Source organism: Euleptes europaea, chromosome 1 (assembly GCF_029931775.1).
Source record: "Euleptes europaea isolate rEulEur1 chromosome 1, rEulEur1.hap1, whole genome shotgun sequence".
NCBI classification, from domain to species: domain Eukaryota; kingdom Metazoa; phylum Chordata; class Lepidosauria; order Squamata; family Sphaerodactylidae; genus Euleptes; species Euleptes europaea.
In genome coordinates this window covers 45425405-45443852 of record NC_079312.1, presented here as the reverse complement: position 1 = coordinate 45443852, position 18448 = coordinate 45425405, and the positions used below count along the sequence as shown (strand labels likewise).

The 18448-nt window shown below is 43.5% G+C and overlaps 1 protein-coding gene across 1 annotated transcript in view; it reads right to left on the bottom strand.

Moving 5' to 3' along the window:
- CHL1 (cell adhesion molecule L1 like) overlaps nt 1-18448 on the bottom strand; it is a 216737-nt gene that overhangs the window by 68067 nt on the left and 130222 nt on the right. The window contains exons 5-9 of the mRNA XM_056852239.1: nt 17215-17337; nt 14869-15039; nt 12522-12563; nt 8703-8823; nt 5130-5296 (exon numbers count right to left, since the gene is read on the bottom strand). Coding sequence (XP_056708217.1) covers nt 5130-5296; nt 8703-8823; nt 12522-12563; nt 14869-15039; nt 17215-17337 — 624 coding nt within the window. The remainder of the gene's footprint in view (nt 1-5129; nt 5297-8702; nt 8824-12521; nt 12564-14868; nt 15040-17214; nt 17338-18448) is intronic.

Sequence of the window (18448 nt, the reverse complement as noted above, 5' to 3'; positions counted from 1 at the left end):
AAAGTTTTGCATAACTTTCTAAATGTTATATTCCCTGTGCTGCTAGGTTTTCTCCCCACAGAAAAACAAATCTGCCAGATCAGTATTCCCCCTGTAGCTTATAGGGGGGATGGCTATCAATTGCCCCCTGTCCATATGCCCTTACTTGGTAGCTGGTGGCAGATACTTTTCATTTGACAAAATATTAGGTTAAATTCCATTGAACTCCATGTATCTTTCAGTTTGGCCTTCAGATAACTAAGAGTGTTTGAGAAACACTCTTGTAACTCATGTAACAATAATTTAAGATGTCTCCCAATTCATAGACGGGTAGGAACAACTGTTTGCTAGCTTGTTTCTTTTTGCACTCATTTTTGACAAGAGTTTCAGTTCCATGCTTTTTCGTGTTGGTTTTGCAGATTTGTTTCTCCTGTTGTACAATTTTTCAGTATGATTTATATGATATTTACATGTACTATGTATGCCGATTATGCATACAATCAACATTGAAACTAAACAGCTGATTTGCTCATGCACAAAGGAAAAATGAGAACATTTTACAGGGGATAAATTTGTATGAAGCAAAGGAACATGGTACTGAAATAAAGAATCACAGGTAAAGATCAAACCAGAGAACAGCAGAAACAAAACAGGGATTTTAGAATTGCAGCAGCAGGGATGAGAAATTTGAAATCACCCCTTGAAGGGAGTGAATGATCAATTCATCAAGCCTTATCTGCAGGTTGGCTTGAAATCAGCCAAGCAATCTCTCTTCAAAATAGCGTTGGCTTTGCATGCAAGCAAGCCTAAGGCTGCCCTTAAAGTGTGCTGCATTTTCCACATGTAGCATGAGAGAAACCGTGGATATTGAGGTTCTGACTTAAGTATTACCGACAGGAAAGAGATGGACCGGGTGGAAAGGAAGTGAGTGTCTGCGGAGTCAGTCGTTTTGCCTCCAGCTTTAAATTTATATTTCATCTCTGCGCCTTGAGAGAAGAGAGAAGGAGCATAACCTGCTGGTAACTTGACTGTAACTCCATTGGAATCAATTATAGCCAGGGAGGTCAGCAGAGCAAGGTTCGCTTACACCAAATGAGCACCAGGCCCTTAGCATGCGATACAGTGGGAAAGAGCACGTCGGCCTGTGATTAATGGCACTGACATTTTGCAGCCTGGAAACCCGAGAAAAGGATGCGGACCGAGGTTTTGCTCCGGCCTGTGGAATGGGGGAAGATGCCTGATAATAAGCAGGTGGCAACGGATGCCGTTGACCCTCATTGGTCCTGCAGCACTGTTTATGAGATGTAAGCTTTCATTAAAATATATTTGTGTCGCTCTGCTCCCGGTACCTGCGAGGATAAGGAGAGCGGCTACGTTTGCATCCAGGGCTCTTAATGAACGCCGACAATAACTGTGCGCCTGAATCTGTGACCAGCTTAATTGCTGCTACTTCTCCTGCATGTGATTGCTTTTTGCAGCTCCTGCAGTTATTTCGAGGGCTTCCGTTGCTCACTCAAGAAACCCACCGCCAGATTGTTAAGATATTCAGAGGCGGCAGAGACATTCCAAAGCCATCTGGAATGATTTCTAAGAGTCAGCAGTTTGCAGTACAGTAACAGTTTCGTGCCCTATTCCATCTCCCCCTCTCCCCCCATGTAGGCGAGCAATTCCAGGTTTTCTTTCTTCCGAAGAAGCACAGTATCACCCATGCATATTTGCCACCAAAAGTGACCTTGCCATTTAAATGGTAACGAGAAAATACAGCATAAATATTTGAAATGCTTATTTCCTCCCTGGATTCCCTTGGATACAAAGGAGATGAGAAGACAGGAATAAATATTAAACTCAGGCTGGAGACAGATGTGTGCAGTTTAATGCTCTCGGTGCTCATTTCTCTCTGTAGTGTGGACAGCCCTAGCGTTTGACGTTGTCATTAACTGGAAGTAAAAAAAAAAAAACAGATTTGACTGTGCTTACACTATCTTAGTGTCACCTCACTCATCATATTACCCTCTTCGTAGAACAGAAGGCAAATCAAGATCAAATGATGAGGACTGCAAAGAATAGGTATCTTGGGAAGACAGTGTCCATGCATCCCTATGGTGCAGCTACGGTTGCCAACCTTCAGGTTCTAGCTGGAGATCTCCTGCTATTACAACTGATCTCCAGTTCCACTCCCAAAATCCCAAGGTACTTACCATCCTACAGCTGGCAGTCCCTCCCTGGGGGGTATCTTTAAACTAATAATAGTATTTCTGGCAAATTACTCTTGAACTTCTCAAGCATGATTTCAGGCCAGAGTTGTTGAGAATGGTAAATCGTACTGCCAACTTCCAGGTAGAGCTTGGAGATCTCCCAGAATTACAGCTGATCTCCAAACTACAGAGATTTGTTCCCATGGGACAAAAAAAGCTGTTTGGGAGGGTGGACTGTATAGTATTACACCTTGCTGAGATTCCTCCCTTCTCCAAATCCTGTTCTTTACTGCTCCACCCCCAAATCTCCCCAAATTTCCTTATTCAGCATTGACAGCCCTAAAGGGGTGACTCATGTCTCTGCAAGTATACATCTTTCAAGAATCTCCTTCCAAAACCCACTGAGCATTTCTGAGTGTTCCATCATTAATATGGCTGTTTACTCATTAGGACTGGAAAGCTCTGTTTCGCTTTGTGTCTTTCCCTTTAGCATTAATTAGACATGATATTTTCCTTACATCGATGAATTGTTGACGCTGGTATGATTTGGTTTGCTGCTGACTGCTATTTTAGAATTCTTATGATGCTTAAATAGCAATGCTTTGGTTGTTTCAAAGATTTTGTTATAATTGGGATATTATGGCTTCACAGCATTCCTTAGCAGAGTTGCACTCTTCCAACCCCATGCGCTCAGAAGGAGTAACTCCACTTAGGATTGCATCATCAGTGTTTGTGAAAAGGTGGCATAAAGCATTTTCATAACAAAATAACAAAGTAAACCTAGGACTGAGTCTTTTAAGGATGTTTACATTATTCATTTTTACAAGGAAATGTCACCTTGAGCTGGGGGGAGGGAATCCCCAAACTCTTCTGCTCTTATTGGCTATTTAAAATTCACATTTGCATGTGAAATACAGAGGCTGTGACTTTTATGTGGCTATTTCTTTATTTTTCCATGTTTGGACACAATTTCAGCCTGCTGGGAAGGCAGGTATGAAAATCTTCCCCAAGCGAGGATTAATATATCATTCCCATATTACTTTCCTTGAGCTATTTATCTGAAAAGGCACATAAGAGCCTTGATCTTTTCTCCCCCTAGCCATAGATCATTTCCTCCCTTTTGAGGTCCACTTGGATTGGCAGAATTTTAGCAGCAATCCTTCTGTCACTTTCCCAGGATAAGCTGTGATATGCATGGCTTGACAATTGTTCCCTGCAAGTTTGTGCTTTGTAAATGCCACTTATTATAAGAATATGTGTTTGCCAGTTCTGCAGACAGCCAGAATTGCAGTAGCTAAGACACCTGACATTTCCAAGCAGGGATGGGATAACAACTCCTGCAATGCCTGGCATCTGTGCAGGCATCCCTGTTGAATACTCAAAAACTTGTCACTCTTCAACGGGATGCAAAATGTACATGTACACACACATACACACACACACGTCCACCCCCTCGCTGCCCACTCCTCCCCTTCCCAGAGTCTCATACATTATCTTTCTTTCTTTTTTTAATACATTATCTTTCTGAAGAGATGGGGAGCTAACTGCTGCCAACAATGACCTTTTAAACAACAAAATGAGTTCCAATTGGAATCAGTGTTTCCTGCTTTAAAACAACAACTCTTCTCAACCTTCTTCTACAACTTCCTGCTGAGGTTAATGGGAGTTACAGGTTGAACCGCCTCCCAAATTGAATCAGGCTGAGAAAACTGAAACTGCCACCAGGCCAGAAATCCAGTAACTTCTGAGCATGCGTCATATATTTGTGCCAGCCTATGTGATGATGAATGCTTCTAACTGCATCAACGCAAATATGCTCAAAATATTGCTTGCTTTAAATGGTGAACCAATCATTAAGATGAGCTATTGGGAGGCCCACTGGAACAAATATGGACACTGCAAGCAGAGTATGGTAGATATTTGAAAACATTGTTTACTAAGAGAAAAGCATCATTACTTCCAAGCCTAAGGCTGAAATCTTGAAGGGGGGGAAAGCAATTTAGGAACTGGTGTGACACTTAATCCATGACCCTTTAATCTGTGATAAGGAGCACTTATGCCATCATGGGTGGCATTCACGCCGGCACAGGGATGCCACGCCACAGCTTGGGGCTCAGGCACAGGCGCTGACTCCTGGCAATGTTCCAATGGCACAAATCCGCAAGAATAAACTGAATATTTACCAGTATGGGAATTCGGTTTATTTCGGGTTTCCCTAAAAAAGTCGGCCCCAATAAACCCGAACCCAAATTTTACCTTCTTCTTTTTTTGCACATCCCTAATGTGGTTGCATGTGGAAGCATGAGCAGGGGGTTCCAATGTATTACAGAATTCCTAGGTAATTTTAGCTCATGTGTTGAACTTGGCAGTTGACTGCCAAGCACAAACTAGATCACCTACTACTACAATTCTACCACTCTGAAATAGGAAATCAAACTATCCTTTAATATTGCACTGTTCGAGCTTCTTGAAGTCATTGATGTACATGAGGCCTTTACAACTTGTGACCTGCCAAATTCCTGCTGGGCAATGTACGCTTTTAAAATGCAAAAACAGAGAGGTTTCAGGTACCTATCAGGCCATAGAACGTAGCTTTGGGTCAACAGCTGTGGCATGCCTAGAGTAGATTTGCTTCTGAAGTAACTAAGAATGACACCACTGACTGGAAGGAATAGGAGTGGACTTTTTTTCAAGTTACAGCTGGCTTATAGCGACCCTTGCTGGGGTTTTCAAAACAAGAGACATTTGGAGGTTGTTTGCCATTGCCTGCCTCTGCGTCATGACCCTGGTACTTCTTGGAGGTCTCCCATCCAAATACTAAGAAGGGCCGACCCTGCTTAGCTTCTGAGATCTGACGAGATCAGGCTAGCCTGGGGCTATGCAGCTCAGGGCTGGAGTGAACTACTGATTGTATATATTTCAAACCCAAACAATCGTTGAGTACGAACAAAATACCTTCAACGTGAACATTGAAGTCATGTCTTGTTTCTCCCAAAGCATTCTTAGCTATACATGTGTATCTCCCTCCATCAGCTGGAGTGACGTTCTCTACCATCAATACTTTCCCATAATTGTCTATCACTCCTCGGTCTACTCTGTTCCAGGTTAGATGTGGTGTAGGGCTGTGAAAGGAACATAAAAAAATAGGTTTAAAACATTACACTGTCACACTGTCACCTTCCCCTGTAGAACAACCAGGGAATTGAGACATTTGTCTTTGTTACATCGTATTCTTGAGTTACCCAAGAAATCACCTCTCTGCACAGCTATTTTACTGTTAAACCCTCAAACTGGAGACTTGCATGGCTTGAACCTTATACTGCTTCTTCATTAAAGAGGAAATACTATTTCCAGCAATAGCTGTGGAGGAAAGTCAGCTGCTTAGCCTTGCCTTTCTCTGTGCCTGATGCAAATGAAAAATCTCTACAAGGGGGAGAAGTTGAGACAAGGGCTTCCCAGGCCCTGCTGGGGTGAGGCCCACCCTGTCTCCAATTTCCCACCACTGTAGCCGTGGCCAGCAGGGAAAAAAAAAACTTTAAAAAATCACCATTGGCTGACAAAGTGACATCACTTCCAGTTAAACCAGAAACTGATGTCAGTCCTCTTTGGGAATCACCAGACACTCTAGAGAGGTGTGATGTCACTTCCGGGTTTCCCCTGGAAGTGACATCATGCTGCCAGTGCCTCCCATGTCCCCATCCCCCCAGTCTTCTGCTGGTTGCCAGGCTATGCCCACCACCATGCCTGGCAACCCTAACTTGAGACTTGTTATACAAGACAGATTTTTATTGTTCTTTCTATTGTAATGTAATGCCTGCTGGGTGAAATAGGCTGGCTAGGCTTGGCCTAGATAGAGCCATTTTAATGAAAATAAATAAATCGAAGAGCATCTATGAATGTATAAAAATAAACAGGAATCATGCGGCACCTTACCAAGTGTGTTGAAGGTGACCTTTGGCCAATGTCAGATTAGGAAAAAGGTTAGAATGCCACAGAAACATTGTGGCATTGTACAGAAAGGTCCAGAACCTGGTTTCTTCCCACACCGTAAAGGCTCTCACAGCCATAAATGGGGTTAAAGATTTCACTCAGTTGACAGTAAGCAATTCTGTGCCTGCCCAGCCAGAGTGAATTCTCCAGGCAACTGAATATAAAAGGGACTTTGTGTTTTGCTGAATTAATGGGGCACTCTTATAACGAGAAAGACAGAAGTTCAGGGCAGGCTGCTAACTTAACATTCCCAGCTGGCTTTCCTGATGCCAGCACTGTACATGGCACACATAGACCAGAGTCGTGTCTGTTTACTCTCGTGTCCATCTGCTGTGGTGGCAGCATGCCGAGCCCCAGGTTACTCTCAGCCCCAGGTTCCGAAAAGATATTCTAGTTTTCTATCAGGAACATTTTATGACAGTTCTCAAAATGACACTCTAATTTTATCCTTAGTGTTGCTGCAGCATCACTTTGTATAAAATGGGCCTAGAGGAAGAAAGATGCATCATATTAAATGGGATACCTCATGTGACAAGATTTTGCTGATAAGATATCTGCTCCCAGAACAGGAAGGCACCAGGGCCTCAGTCTAGGATTCTCATGAATCACAGGTACTGGCTCTCTAATCGGTAGGGTTGCCAACCTCCAAGTACTAGCTGGAGATCTCCTGCTATTGCAACTGATCTCCAGCCGACAGAGATCCGTTCACCTGGAGAAAATGATCACTTTGGCAATTGGTCTCTATGGCGATGAAGTCCCTCCCCTCCCCAAACCCCGCCCTCCTTAGGCTCCACCCCAAAAATCTCCCACCAGTGGAGAAGAGGGACCTGGCAACCCTACTGATCGCTATATCAATGGGATTTAGCAAAGGAGGGAACTGCAGTCCATTCCAGCAGGGAGGTTGCCAGCCACTGCAACCCATGAACCTTCCAGCACTGGAAGTCTCTATGACCAGTCAAAAGTGACTGCAGGATTTCTGACTTTGCTCACCCTTGGCATGTTGGTGCTTGAAGAGGCCACCTGGGCCTCCCTCTGCTTCATGTCTAACTTCTTACCAGCCTGATAGCCAGCTTCCTCCCTGTTCTCAACTCTCCTGACTTTGGCCTGTCAGGCTTCAAACTTTTGCCACTTTAACCTTGGCCTTGAAGTTCCTGCCAGTATACTTATCCTGGCCTCATCCAGAGCTCAGCATTTAAAGTAGGGTTGCCAGCTCCAGGTTGGGAAATACCTGGAGATGTTGGGGGTGAAGCTGAGGAGGGCGAGATTTGGGGAGGGGAGGGGACTTCAATGCCATAGAGTCCTATTGCCAAGCAGCCATTTTCTCCAGGGGAACTGACCTCTGTTGCCTGGAGGTCAGTTGTAATATTGGGAGATCCCCAGCCACCACCTGGAAGTTGGCAACCCTAATTTAAAGGGAGGCTACAATGGATCACATGAGCAGACTGCCTCACTCCAACAAGAGAATCAACAACTCTAGGTCCAGGTATATCACATGGGGTGGGGTTGCATTTTCATTTTAAACATCCCATTCATTCTATTTCTTTCTTTTGTTTTTCATTCTTAGGATGGTTCACTTATCTTTAGTTTTGCCTCTCTCTTTTTTGGTTTTGTTTCTATTGATCTGGCAAAACCAAAAATGAGTGATGAAAAACAAATGAAAATGGAATGAATGGGAAACACAACTAGTCTTCTCCTGATTACAACTGCGGTATTTTGCTTCTCATGATATGCAGTCTTCATACATTCTGCTACTGCCTCAAGGCATCAGAATTCCCTCTGATTTCAATGAGAATTCAATGAGACTCAGCTAGCTTTCTCTTGCAAGTTTGACCTGTTATTTTGCCACAGACATTGCTCTTTGTTTGTTTATTTGTTTTTGCCAAAGGCTGGATTGCTTTCCAGTCTATCAGTTACATCCCTTTCTTTCCTTCCATGAGGAACTTGCCTGTGAACTCTAAGTGGTAGTCCACCCCATGTACACAATGCAAAATACCTCCACTTTATTGCTTTGTATTCCTGATATACAGCTAGGGTTAAAAAAATGCAAAACTAAACAAATGAGATTAGTTTCTCCCTTGTTTTGAATTTTGTCATTTCTTTCCTATGTTAAAATAATAATAAAATAAATAGAATTAATCTGCTTTGTCTTCCAGTCAGTTTTAAATAGGGTTGCCAACCTCCAGGTGACACCTGGAGATCTCCCACTATTACAACTGATCTCCAGATGAACAAGATCAGTTCCCCTGGAGAAAATGGCTTCTTTGGAGGGTGGACTCTATGGCATTATACCCTGCTGAGGTCCCTCCCCTTTCCAAACCCCACCCTCCCCAGGCTCCACCCTTAAACTATCCAGGTATTTCCCAACCCAGAGCTGGCAACCCTAGTTTTACAGCATAACCCCTAGTATATCAAGCATGAGCAGAGAAAACCCAGCTGGTTGCATAGCTCACAAAATACATACATGTTGTTTGGCATTTGCAACTTCTGCAAATTTTAATCTCTGTTTTTAAGTGAAGGTTATATAATGGAGATACTCACAGTCCTTCAGCGATGCATTCCAGAAAAAGATCGTTTCCTTTGATAACAGTCACATCGGAGCTGCGGCCAGAAGACTCAGGAGGAATAAGAAGTCTTGGTTTTCGTTCCTTGATTAAATTGGCTAAAATATGAGGGGAGAGTAATTTCACACCTCTTGATCTATAATGAATCTAGCCCTGATGTTTCCAGTCATGCTGTACAGCATCTAAGTGAGCATTCATTCATGTATGCTTGATATGTTGGTATAGGAGTTACAGTGTCGATCTAGAGCCTGGGAGACCTAGGTCTAAATCTCCATGCTGACATGGAAGCCTGCTGGGTGAACTTGGGCAGGGGATACTTACACACACAGCCTAACCAACCTCATAGGGATGTTGTGAGAATACAGTGGAGGAGAGGAGAATGATGTAAGCGACTCTGGGTCCCCATTGGGGAGAAAGGCAAGATATAAATGAAGTAAATGAATAAATACATATGTTAGAAATCTATTGGCATAACCTGCCCAGTTCCTGTGATACTAGATTTGATCACTTGAAGTAGATATTATATTATATTACTTTTAATGTGGCAGGTCTGAATTCCCTGGACTCATTCCATACAGTCACATAGAAGCTGTGGGGAACTGCCTTTTAAAGAGCAACATGGGACTGATTATGATTGGGACCACAGCATGGGGGAAAGGGGCTCCGACCTTTCCCCCCCCACAAAAAAACCCCATAAATTTCCTCAGCTGAAATTACCCTGGGAGACATTATTTGTCTCATCTGCACCGACACATACACTGAATACTATTAACCTAGACCTGAATCACTAAATGTTGACTCGCTAGTTTGAGCCACATTTAGGAGAAAGTATTATTCCATCTTATCGGAGATGTAAATCTAAATATTCGGTAACTATATGCCATACATTTGGTATTTGATTTATAAATTGTGGGTGAATTTTGTAGACACAGTAAGATAGTTTCAGAGGGTAGAGACATGTTGGTCTTCAGTAGAACAGTTAGATTCAACTCCAGTAGCACCTTAAAGACCAACAAGATTTTCAGGGTATAAGCTTTCAAGAGTAGGAGCTATCTGACAAAAGGAGCATTGACTCTCAAAAGCTTATACATGGCCTAAAATCTTGATAGTCTCTAAGGTGCTACTGGACTTGAATCTAACTGTTCTAGAGACACAGTAAGTATCCTTGGTTTTCTGTTCTCAAAGTAAAAGTCATATATATTGGGTGGACATGTGTCTACTCTCCAAAGGCAGCAATCAGGTATCTGCGAAAGCAAAATGCGTTGGCACACAAGCTGTTGTGTGATAAAGCCAGGTGTAGGGCTGTCAATTCGGTTCGGCCCGAACTGAAAATCAGCCGAATTTCCCTTGATTCGGCGGTTTTTAGTTCGGGAGGAACCGAACTCAAAACTGGCGGGCAACCTGGGGGGCCGAATTCAGCGAGTTCGGGAGTTCGCAAATAAATTCGGCCAATTCGGGGCCGTCAGTAAGCAGCATAACCTTCAGTAAGCAGCATTCTCCTCCCCCGGCCAACCGTGGCCAAGCTGGGTCTTCTTCTGGCCAATCAGTCAGGATTGAGTACTGGAGGAATCAGCTGATGTGCAGCCAGCCGGGGAAAGAGATAGAGGGAAATCCTCATGTGTGTGTGAGGGGGTGCTTGTGCACATTCGCTCCTTTCCGTGGCTGCAGAGGGCGCATTTTTGGGTGTGCCGACCCCAAACTTTCAGCGGAGCATCAGACAAGGCTTCTTAAGATACCCCCCAAGTTTTGTAAACATTGGGTCAGGAGGTCCCGAGATATGGGCTCCACCCCCTTTTTCTTTCCATGGCTGCAGAGGGCGCATTTTTGGGTGTGCCGACCCCAAACTTTCAGCGGAACATCAGACAAGGCTTCTTAAGATACCCCCCAAGTTTTGTAAACATTGGGTCAGGGGGTCCCGATATATGGGCTCCACCCCTTTTTCCTCTCCCCCCTTTTCCATTTTCGTGGCTGCAGGGGGCGCTTTTTTGGGAGTGCAGCCCCCAAACTTTTATCATAGCTTCAGACAATCCCTCTTAAGAGACCACCCAAGTTTTGTAAAGATGGGTTCAGTGGGGGCTGAAATATCGGCTCCCCCCTTTTTCTCTTTCTGTGGCTGCAGGGGGCGCATTTTTGGGTGTGCCGACCCCAAACTTTCAGCGGAGCTTCAGACAAGGCTTTTTAAGAGACCACCCAAGTTTTGTAAACATTGGGTCAGGGGCCCCCGAGATATGGGCTTTCCCCTTTTCCCTATTGGGATGAATGGATCAACCTCGAGAGATGCATACATATGGATCTTATATTGGATACAAATGGAATCATATTGGATTACCCAGCCTCCCAGCCCCTCCTGCTGGAACAGAAGACAGCCACAGTAAGACCCCTTTGGGGGCTTTAATCTATAATTTTTCTTTTCTGTGTGTGTGTGGGGGGGAAAGCAGAGTCTCTCTGTGTGTGTGGGGAGGGAGCAGTTTCTGTGGGTGGGGGGGGGAAGCCAAAGGGGGCTTTTGCCGGTTCTGCCTGGGGTGTGTGTTCCCCCTCCAGTCTCTCTCTCCCTGGTTTGAGGGGGGGCTTCATTTTTATTCTTCAGGTTTTTCCTCATTCATAAGATCAGTTAGGTTATTTTGATGCTTGCTCAAAACTGGTTTTCAAATGGTGACTTAAAGAATGCATCTGCCTGGTCCCAAGTCCAATGCAAAAGGAGAAATTCCACCCCCTCCTGCTCATTATGCATAGCTAGCTGCCTCTGTCCCTTTCCATGGTATGCAAACTCCCAGGTGTCAGGTGTTGCTTTGCACTGTTGCAAAGGTGTTGCATTGCGTACTTGTGTTGCTTTGCAGTTGTATTGTTTTGCAAAATTCTTCACACCTGCCCCGCCCTTTGCATGTTTGCAAAGGTGTTGCTTTGCAGTTGTGTTGCTTTGCAAAGTTCTTAGCACCTGCCCCGCCCTTGCTCTCATCAGCTGTTTGTCGGGGCTGGGAGCTTTGTGCGTGGGCGGCAAGCTCTGCTGAGAGATGCACATTCAGGGTGGGGGGACCCCTTTCAGGGCCCATATCTCAGCCCCCCCTGACCCAATCTTTACAAAACTTGGGGAGTCTTTCAATATACGTCCTTTGAAGCTCTGCTGAAAGTTTGGGACCTCTAAGCCCAAAAATGCCCCCCCACAGCCGCGGAAAGGCGCAATTGTGTTTTTAATGGCTTTATTCGGCCGAATTTTTTTTCCGAACTTTGAATTCCCGCCGATTGAACGGATCCGAAGTGGGGGAGTTCGGACTTCGGCACGTACCGAACCCACAAGGGCCAAATTTGGCCGAATCCGAACTATACCGAATTTTTTTTTTTGACAGCCCTAGCCAGGTGTGTTCTAGCTCCATGCAAAGCAATAGAGCAAATTCTGTACATTCTTCTATGAATCTGAAGAAGGAGTTAAGGGAGCCCTTGGGGAAGAAGAACTGCCCTAGCACCAAACCCTATCCTGGGATTTTGTCCATGCCTCATTAAAAAAAAATGGAACTGAACAGAAAAGTGAAGAAGGGCTATTGACAGACAAGGTGATGAGCTGCAGCAGGCATAGGGGGAAGGAGAGCCAGAAGTGAGGGAGGAAGTCCGAGCTGATGGGGGGAGGAAAATGGGAATCTCCCCCACAAGTCATCAGATGTTCTCCCTGTATTTTCATCTCTCAGATCAAATCCTGTTTCAAAACCTTGTCATTTGCATTAACTCTTGTTTCACCAAGTTAGATCTAATTTAATTCCATTCAAATCCACATTATCTCAGATGCTAAATAGTGGCAACTCACCCGCAGTAGCACTAGGTGAACTGGAATCATTAGCATGTTTTGCTGAAATAAACAAAAATGGAAACCAAATGGAAGCATGAATGAATGATGAAATTTCTTGAAGAGCCGATGGAAGCAATCAAACTAAATAAAGATTTTAGACCATGAAGTTGCCCGACTTTTTTGGAGATGAATTCCCCCCCCCCCAAAAAAAACCCAGCATTATTACAATCCATCCAGCAAGTGGCACTGGAAACCTTTGTGGCCCCAGTTGGCCTGGGGTGAGAGGCAATGCCACTGAGTAAAGATAGAGACATTTCCCACATGGTTCTATGGAACATAATCCTATTAATCTTTTTTTAAAGCAAACTTGCACACAATTATTAAACATGTAATGCTTGCATGCAGTATAATCATGAACTGATGTACACACAAAGTAAACAGTGGAAATGTCAAATTAAGATAATTGTAACTTGTGTTGCAAAGTGAAACTGAGACCACAGAGAAAACCATGAGGCTGGTTTCCACCTTGAAAAGAAAGAATTAGGACTAGTTCACCAAGCCAGTTGTTTCTTCTTGGCCATGTCCATGTCCAGAAGGGCATGAAGAAGCTTTAGTGTGATGTAGGTGCTATATCCTATACAGAACCAGCTGTAATGTTCCTGAGGTTTTAGTGACGAGAAAATGTTCAACTGCCATTATGTCAGCAGGTGACAGCTGTATGTATGGACAGTCCAGCTGACACCGACCTTTTGCGGTCTGAATGCTACATTGTGACTAGCTCTGGCTCACAAAAGCTGGTGTGTGTGTGTAAAGTGCCGTCAAGTTGCAGCCGACTTATGGCGACCCCTTTTGGGGTTTTCATGGCAAGAGACTAACAGAGGTGGTTTGCCAGTGCCTTCCTCTGCACAGCAACCCTGGTATTCCTTGGTGGTCTCCCATCCAAATACTAACCAGGGATGACCCTGCTTAGCTTCTGAGCTTTGACGAGATAAGGCTAGCCTGGGCCATCCAGGTACCAAAATAAATTTAGTTTCAGAGGGTAGCCATGTTGGTCTGCCAGTTTTGAGCCTGGTAGCACCTCAGAGACCAGGGCGATAAGCTATTGAGAATCAAAGCTCCATTTGTCCCTCGGTATCTGACGAAGGGAGCTTTGACTCTCACAAGCTTATATGCTGAAAATTTTGTTCTTTTCTAAGGTGCTACTGGACTTGAATCTAGTTCCCATAATACATCTGTTCATCTTTAAGGTGCCACAAAACTCTCCTTTTATTTTGACTACAGGAGAAATAGACAATCATCCTCGTGGCGCAGAGTGGTAAGCTGGAGTACTGCAGTCAAAAGCTCTGCTCATGACCTGAGTTTGATCCCGACAGAAGTCGGTTTCAGGTAGCCCGCTCAAGGTTGAATCAGCCTTCCATTCTTCCAAGGGCGGTAAAATGAGTACCCAGCTTGCTTGGGGTAAAGCATAGACGACTGGGGAAAGCAATGGCAAACCACCCCATAAACATAGTCTGGCTAGTAAATGTCGGGATGTGATGTCACCCCATGGGTCAGTAATGACGGTGCTTGCATAAGGGACTACCTTTACCTTTTCAGAATACGACAGCTACCAATTTGGTATTATCACTGTGGAAGTTGCATGGAAATAAGGATCCCAATACATATCAAATAAATATAAAATGTGTATAGTATCAATACACGCATTGTGTGCACATCCACAAAACATAGCAGAAATTTGCAGGGGGAAAGATGCCGAATGGAGCCATTGAGGCAGCAAGACTATGGAACAAATCCAAAAGAGAATGTTGATGTTTTTCTTCCATTCAATTGGCAACCACAGGATGCTACTACCGTTACATTACTGCAAACTGTTCAGTGTGCCCGTCTCATTGATTTTGATCATGGGCTGTTTTGTGAACAAGTGTTCCTATTTTTTGGTCTAACAAATACTGGAGAGGAGCTGGGTAGAATGCTGACAAGTGCCTCTCCTGTGTCAGTTCAGCTTCTCTCAGAACCTCCCCTTTGTATTGAACGGCAGAGGATCCATTTGGTGGTGTCTTCTGCAAAAAAAGACTGATTTCTATCACGCGTTGTGATTACATTTTATAGCCATAAAGAAGGAGACAAGTGCTTTGGAAAGCCAGCAGCTGCAAACGCTTTTATGACTTAGGTCGAGTTGGGTAGTGAAGATAACAGGGTAAGCATCAATATATTAGCATATATTTCCTTCAGTCAAAAATCATCTTAGAGACACATGTCACCTGCGCGGATTCCCTGAGGAATTAAAGGTTTTGGAATAGGCAGGGTCTGGGAAGGGAATAATGGTGGGAGGTGGGAGGGGAGGAAATTGAACTTCCAGACTTACAGCGTGTAACTGTCAATGTCATTGGCATTTTCTGTACTATTGTCCTCAGTCTTGGGAATGCGGCAAAGCAGCAGTAATCACTCCGGCTGTCATTTTCATCCACATTTGCGAAGTACAGATCTCCCTGAAGGCTCATGGAGACCCTTTCATCTTGGGGGATATGCTGTAAATCTAGCAAGGGAGAAAAAATAATGACGGTAGGGTAATGATCTCCCGATATGATGACATCTTGCTGTTCTGTCAAATGCTTGCTCCCAGGTAAGGAAACGACTCTTTGATATTAGAGAGTCATAAGGTCTGAAAGAACCAGTGTCATGTTCTGTGGTTCCCTATAGTGTCATCCAGAAGAAAATGGCTACGCCCATAAACAGCCCAATGGATGTAAACTGTATTCTTATAAAGCCATTCTGCTAAAATATTCTGGAGAAAACAATGTAGCATTTGCCATAAAGAATGCATCATTTTAATTGTCTATTCCATTAGGCGGTTCAAGCTGGCAGAACTATTAATATTGCAAAGACCTATATTATAGGCATCATGGCTGTCATGAAGCCCCTTGCTCCTGTCACACAGAACTCAGACTTATGGTCTGCATTCCATAACATAATTACATTTTCAGTATGCTGTTTTGATAGACCAAGTGTTCGGCATATTTGCAAGAACAGAGGGATTGTCATAGTGGATGAGAAACATTGCCTAGCACTCAACATAAGGGAACAAATTCATCAGACCCCAACCCATAAACATCTTGACTCCGACTGAACAAGAGAGTCTTTGGCAATTAATCTTATCTGAATTTCAACCCAGGTCTGGGAATGTGAACTTTCCTGGTGTTGTTTTTTGAAATGGATACAGTGCATTAGGAATCCTCCAGTTGTCCCTAGGATTGCCAACCTTCAGGTATTAGCTGGGGATCTCCTGCTGTTACAATTGATCTCCAGCCGACAAAGATCAGTTCACCTGGAGAAAATGGCCACTTTGGCAATTTGACTCTATGGTACTGAAGTCCCTCCCCTCCCCAAAACCCCACCCTTCTTAGGCTCCCCCCCAAAAAAAAATCTTCTGGTGTTTCCCAACCCGGCACAGACAACCCTAATTGTCCCCCTTTATTAAGTTCCAATCTTGTACAGAGGGCTGTGAATACAACCTTCAGATCTTTCTGTTCCCTTGTGTCTTCTCCCTACCCCACATGCCAATGTGTACTTGCATAATGATAAAACACTGTGGGAAAGCAATGTTGATGCGACCATACACATTATACCACAACTTCTTTTGTGTGATGATTCCTCGCTGATCAGAAGTGCAGATCTGCCTTAGCAAAACACCATACAAAAAAAAAAAAAGAACTTTGATGTGATCTTATTTACATTCACATCTATATTGCTGTTTCAGAGGGGTTTTTTTTAATAGACACTTTCACATGTGGAGAGATATGTGCAAATGGATTGAAGAACTGTAGCAAACAGTGCATGCTCCAATTTAGGAATTAATTTTAGAAACTGTCATAGTTAAACCAGAACTCAGGAAGACTGGAAAACATGGAACAGTGAACCCATGCCAAGATAACAGAAATAAATGAACAGAAATCCACTCAACCTTAAAATTAACAAATTTTAAGCTGATTTTTCTGGTATACGTTGTATATTTCCTGGTATTACCCAAATTGTTCAGGCCTTCCAAACCAATAAGGGATTGGCAGCTTACAGCCTGAAGACCATATCAAGGATATAGTCTTTTCAGATTCCCAGAACGACTGGGCCAAACCTAGGAAAGGTGGGGGGAATCTTATAAAACCCTTATAGCCCTATACTCTACACCCTGAAACCACAAAACAGAGCACCAAAGCCCAAGATCCAACAAAACCAACCCAAAATAATCAAGAAAAACAAACAAATCTTTGTTCCATAAATACAAAACCAGTTAGATGAAACACATTCAGTGTACATACTGTTAAAGTTCTTCCACACTAGATGCACTTCTTTTGATTGGTGTGGTATGGATTAACTTATTAGCTACAATATCAAGATCCATCCCTCCAGAGTCCTGGTTTGTGTCCATGTAGAAGAATCAAATTATTGAGCTTAGTTTGGTCCATATTTTAGTAAAGAAACATCTCTATCATACTAATGTATGAGAATGACCTTTCTGATGTACTGGATGGATAGGTGTAGTAAGGTCTATTTAAACCTGTGTTGTTTACTTTCCATGGGTTTCAACTCAATATTACCCATAGCACCAAGATATGGAAAAAAAAAAAACTTTCTGTTCCCTTGAATTTGCCACAAGTGACCACAGCAACTACACTTCAAATGCAATCTATAGAAAACTTTTTTCCATACTACTTACCAATGTTCATCCAGTAAATGTGTAATGGTGGGATTCCTTTGGGAGGGTTACAGTGCAAGACCACTGAATCACCATATTCCAGATCTTTAGGGCTTATCTTCTCTTTAGGAAATTTAGGAATACCTATGGTAGAAAAGTCATTTAGAGGTTACGAAGCACTATACAGATTGACCCCAAGCATTGTAGTCTCCCTCTGAACTGTTCTTTACCTTGATATTTAATGGATGGCTTGTCTTAGGAGTGAGAAGATAAGAATATTCAATTCATGTATCAAAAATTCGACTCAGGGTTTGAATAATTATCCAAGGACAATCTTGCAAGTAATACTATGAATGCTATTTAATTTAGTATGCATTGGATCCTATGAATACATTCTGCTTGAGGGGGAGTGTTGATTAGGTCTTGTATTTAAGGAAGATGCTCTTATTTCCATGATTTTCCCCATTTATTTATATGTCATATTTAATGCAGCATGTTTTTGTACTGAGAAATGGCATCATTCAAGACACTGTTGAATTCATACTAGTAACACCTTGGAGTCTGTGGTTTTTCTACATGTAGCCACATACCCACCAGCATGCTGAGAACCCATAGCAGCAGAGGCCACCCTGCTTAAAAAGGTAAAGGTAAAGGTCCCCTGTGCAAGCATTGGGTCATTCCTGACCCATGGGGTGACGTCACATCTCAACGCTTCCTAGGCAGTCTTTGTTTATGGGGTGGTTTGCCAGTGCCTAACCCAGTCATCTTCCCTTTACCCCCAGCAAGCTGGGTACTCATTTTACTGACCTCAGAAGGATGGAAGGCTGATTCATCCTTGAGCCAGCTACCTGAAACCGACTTCCGTCGGGATTGAACTCAGATCATGGGCAGAGCTTGGACTGCAGTACTGCAGCTTACCACTCTGCGCCACGGGGCTCAGAGTGCTTAAGGAGACCTTATTAATGGGGAGCCTTTCTCAAGTACAAGGAGACTCACTCCAGCTGTAGAGAAGTATTCTTTAGGAAACAGGAAAGTTCCTTGTACCACAAGAAGGCTCCACAGTTAGCAAAATGGATTCACAGGATCCGACCCGATCTATTTTTAATTATGTTTTGTTATTTATCACATTGAAGCTGGAAAGCAGTAATGCTTCAGAACACCCTGGCCTTTTATGCTTGGCTGTTTCCCACGCGGTCGCCCGTCCAACGACTTTGGGTCTTTGTTTTGATTATGCATCCTGTTTCCAACCATTAGA